General features: G+C 61.0%; 1 protein-coding gene across 1 annotated transcript in view; it reads left to right on the forward strand.

Annotated features, from left to right (window-relative positions):
- Positions 1-4805, forward strand: part of RSAD2 (radical S-adenosyl methionine domain containing 2) — a 12760-nt gene that overhangs the window by 5711 nt on the left and 2244 nt on the right. Inside the window, exons 4-6 of the mRNA XM_015564935.1 lie at positions 582-743; positions 2759-2988; positions 3952-4116. Coding sequence (XP_015420421.1) covers positions 582-743; positions 2759-2988; positions 3952-4116 — 557 coding nt within the window. The remainder of the gene's footprint in view (positions 1-581; positions 744-2758; positions 2989-3951; positions 4117-4805) is intronic.

Below are 4805 nucleotides of genomic sequence, written 5' to 3' on the forward strand. Positions count from 1 at the left end.
GAGGGGAGGAGGGAGGGGAGGGGAAAGGAGGTCCCAGAACTGAGGGGCTGCTGAGGAGCGTCCGATGGTTCTACCTGGGGAGGGTGTTGGCCGTGCATCTCTAGGCTGCCTCATGGCACCCGGGCCTCTTAGGCAAGTCCCTCCGTGTGTGACTCGGTCCCCACATTACCAAGCAGCTATTCAATAGGAGGAAGACAAGAAAACCAACCAGTGACTTTCCTTTTCCTGGTGAAACCCTGGCTTACCCACACGGCCATGTCCACAGAGCCGGGCTGGCGGGCCTGGGCCTCGGGGCGGGGAAGGCACAGAGACTCTCATGGCGTTTCTGTGATGCCGAGAAAACAAGACTTTGGCCATTGAGGGAGTGAAGGGTGCCTGTGGCCGGGAGAAATGGGAGAAAAATGTCTTGGCCCTGGCTGGTGTGGCTCAGTGGAAAGAGCACTGGCCTGTGGACTGAAGGGTCCCGGGTTCGATCCCGGTCAGGGCACAGGCCTGGATCGCGGCTCAGTCCCCAGTAGGGGGCGTGCAGGAGGCAGCCAGTCCCTGCTTCTCGCTCACCGTGGGGTGTCCCGTCTCCGCAGGCATGGAGAAGGTGAACTTCTCAGGCGGGGAGCCCTTCCTGCAGGACCGCGGGGAGTACCTGGGCCGCCTGGTGAGGTTCTGCAAGCAGGAGCTGCGCCTGCCCAGCGTGAGCATCGTCAGCAACGGCAGCCTCATCCGCGAGCGCTGGTTCGTGAAGTACGGTGAGCGCCCTCCCTCCCGAGGCCGGTCCCCTGCACGGCTGCACGTCCTTCCTCCCTGGGCCGGGCCGGGTTGGGACCAAACGGGCCCGTTCTAATCTCTTCGCGAGCTGCGTGTGGAGTGGGGGGGGGGGCGTGCTCAGGGCACTGACTGTGTGGGGGCGTGCCCCATCCCCGGAGGCGCATGGTGGACACGGCAGGACATTGGAAAGAAAGCCTCTGGGAGAGAAAAGGCGCATCCGTGTGAAGGCGTGTTTATAATGTGTTTATAACGTGTTTATAACAGTTTCCCAGGCACGGGCAAGGCTGTGGGCACTTAGAGGGCAGTAAGCAAGGCCTTCCAGCTCCGCGTGCAGAGGGTTCCGCCCACACTGCTGACCGCGGGGCTAGTTCAACACCCACAAGTCCTCGCTGCCCTTCTGACTTTACCATTTTGTTACTTTTCCCCCCAGGAAACTCCTAGAACATTTTTCCAAAATAAGGGACTAAATCAACCCAGAGCAGGGCAAGGATTTGGGGCAAGAGGCACTGGTCCGCGGAGGGGAGGGGAGGGGAGAGGACCGGTCAGGGCACAGGCCTGGATCGCGGCTCAGTCCCCAGTAGGGGGCGTGCAGGAGGCAGCCAGTCCCTGCTTCTCGCTCACCGTGGGGTGTCCCGTCTCCGCAGGCATGGAGAAGGTGAACTTCTCAGGCGGGGAGCCCTTCCTGCAGGACCGCGGGGAGTACCTGGGCCGCCTGGTGAGGTTCTGCAAGCAGGAGCTGCGCCTGCCCAGCGTGAGCATCGTCAGCAACGGCAGCCTCATCCGCGAGCGCTGGTTCGTGAAGTACGGTGAGCGCCCTCCCTCCCGAGGCCGGTCCCCTGCACGGCTGCACGTCCTTCCTCCCTGGGCCGGGCCGGGTTGGGACCAAACGGGCCCGTTCTAATCTCTTCGCGAGCTGCGTGTGGAGTTAACGGCAGTGAGTTCTGCAGGGCTCCCGTGAACATGTGTGCGCGGGCAGATAACAGTCCTCCTGCGCTCAGCTCCTCGGGGCCGGCCAGGGTGGCGAGCAGGGGCTGGGCTCCAGCTTCCCCACCTTTTTGCTTGTTTGCCATCACCCTTAAGTCTCCTAGGGAGTAAGGGACTGGCCTGGCAGCGTGGCTCAGGGGCTGAGCAACCACCTGTGAACCAGGAAGTCAGGGTTCGATTCCCAGTCAGGGCTCAGGCCCAGGCTGTGGGCTCCATCCCCAGTGGGGGGCGTGCAGGAGGCAGCCTGTCAGTGATTCGCTTTCATCATGGATGTTTCTCTCTCCCCCTCCTTCCTCTCTGAAATCAATTTTATATGTGTGTGTGTAATAGGCTAATTAGACCAGATGTCCTTCCGGACGACCTTCCAGACAAAGCCGGGCTGTGAGGGAAGCCCGGGTCCTGGGTGCCGGAGGGAAGCCGGTGCCAGCAGCCAGGGGAAGGAAGGCCTGCTTCTGTATGAATTTTGTGCATTAGGCCTCTAGTAAAATAATGAAAGTGTAATATGCTAATGAGACCAGACAACTGAATGACCTTCCGGATGTCCTTCTGGATGACCTTCCCGACGAAGCTGGGTCTGCGGGGACTGAGCCCCTTGCACAAATGTCATGCACCGGGCCCGTAGTATATATATATATATGAAAAGATGTAGGTCTGCAAAGCTTGTATCCAACACACTGACCTCCCTGAGAAGTGAGTGAGACCGGGAGGGCGTGCTGGCAGGAGCGTGCGCGCGCACACACACGCATGCACGCACACGCTTACGCATACACACACATGGGCGGAGAGTTTCTCTTGCGTGTGAACATTGCTGGTGCCCTGTGAGGTGCCTTCTTTCCTAAGACTATTTTACCGTGTGTAGCGCATATTTTCGTGTGGGGTGGGGGGAGCGGGGGCACACGGTGTTTAAACAATGAAAGCAAACGGTAACACAGGTCTGTTTCATCCTGAGGAGGTGGGAGCCACCGACCGGGCGGGGTCCTAGGCGGAGAGCTGACGCCGCCCTTTCCCACAGGCCAGTACCTGGACATCCTCGCCATCTCCTGCGACAGCTTCAACGAAGACGTGAACGTGCTCATTGGCCGCGGCCAGGGGCGGCTCAACCACGTGGAGAACCTCAGGAAGCTGAGGCGCTGGTGCCGGGAGTACCGCGTGGCCTTCAAGATCAACTCCGTCATCAACCGCTTCAACGTGGACGAGGACATGCGCGCGCACATCCAGGAGCTGAACCCCGTGCGCTGGAAGGTGAGGCGGCGGCTGGCCCGGGTCCCCCCACACCGCGTGGGCGGAACGGCTTCGGGGAAGTGGAGATGGTGAGCGTGCAGCTCTGAGCCGCGGCACCAGCTGGGACCAGGGTCCTTCTTTTTAAAAAAATGTATTTTTACTAGCAGCCCGGCGCACGAAATTCATGCACGGGTAGGGTCCATAGGCCTGGCCAGCGATCAGGGCCGATCTCTGGACCAACGGGCAGGGCGATCGGGGGGCCCCCACTGGCACCTGCCTTAGACAGCCTGGCGTCTCCTGCTCACTGGCCCTGCCCCCGCAGTTGCCACTGGTTGCCTCCCTCTGTGGGGCTACTGGCAGGGCAATCGGGGGCCCCCGCTGGCACCTGCCTTGGCTGGCCTGGGGCCTGCAGGCTGGGGGCAGCTCCTGCATTGAGCATCTGCCCCTGGTGGTCAGTGCACGACGTGGCAACCGGTCACTCCACCGGTCGCTCTGCTGTTCAGTCAATTTGCATATTAGGCTTTTATTATATAGGATTGATTTCAGAGAGGAAAGGAGGGAGGGAGATAGAAACATCAATGACGAGAGAGAATCATGGATTGGCGGCCTCCTGCACGCCCCACACGGGGGATCGAGCCCTGGACCCAGGCTTTGGTGGGAGAACGCGGAGCCACACCGGCCGGGCTCGATGTCTCCACACGGCCCACGTGTCCGTCCGGGAGCATTTGCTAGTCTACGGTCTGGAAACTGAGGCGCTGAAACCAGATAGAACGTCACCTGGACCCGTTCTTCCTGTGTCTGCCTTTTAAGGATATCTGTGCTCCCTAAACCCCAGGGCCAGCTCAAGTGCCCCCCAAGCAATGTCCTTCTAGAACATTCCTCAGAGTGAGGTATCACCTCGGCTCAGGAGGGAGGAAGCTGGGGGCGGGCCCAGGTGTGGGTGCCCCCGACGGGACGCTCTCGCCAAGCACACGCGTGTTCCAGGTGTTCCAGTGCCTGCTCATCGACGGGGAGAATGCGGGGGATGGCGCCCTGCGGGAGGCCGAGCGCTTCGTCATCAGCAAGGAGGAGTTCCAGGGCTTTCTGGACCGGCACCGCGGGGTGCCCTGCCTGGTGCCCGAGTGCAACGACAAGGTGGGTGTCCATACCGCACGTGCAGATCCATTCCGAGGGGGCCCTCTCCCCAGCCCCACGGTGTCATGTAGAGACGGGGGGACAGGGCAGAGTCTAGGGCTGAGGCCACCATCTGTCCTGCACCCTCCAGCCCTGGGGCCTTTGTTTTTTTTTTAAAAAAAAATATGTTTACTGATTTTAGAGAGAGGAAGGGAGAGGGAGGGAGAGATAGAAACATCCATGGTGAGAATCATTGCTCCGTGGCTTTCTGCACGCCCCCTCCTGGGGGTCGAGCCCACAACGGGGCATGTGCCTGTGACCAGAATCGAGCCCGGGACCCTTCAGTCTACAGGCCGACGCTCTATCCACTGAGCCACACTGGCTAGAACAGCCCTGCGGCCTTTGTGTGAGCCCAGGGTGCCCCCTCCTCCAGCGGGCGTGGTGCTGCTGTGCAGGGCTGGTGTGAGAGATGAGCACTGGTCTCTCCTCCTGGAATGTAGATGTTGAAAAGGGGGAAGTGGGGAGCCGGGGGGATCGGCCCTGGGAATACTGGGTAACGAGGAGCAGGCTCTCCCACCGCGAGAGGAGAGGGGAGACATTTTTCCAAGCAACACGGACCCTTTGGGCACCGGGCAGGGCACCCAGGCTTCGAGCCTGGTGGGTTGGAACACACACACCAGCTGCCCTGGAGGGTTAGGGGGGAGGAGTGGGGAGGAGGTGGGAGG

This window comes from Myotis davidii, unplaced genomic scaffold (genome assembly GCF_000327345.1).
Source record: "Myotis davidii unplaced genomic scaffold, ASM32734v1 scaffold61, whole genome shotgun sequence".
Lineage (NCBI taxonomy): Eukaryota > Metazoa > Chordata > Mammalia > Chiroptera > Vespertilionidae > Myotis > Myotis davidii.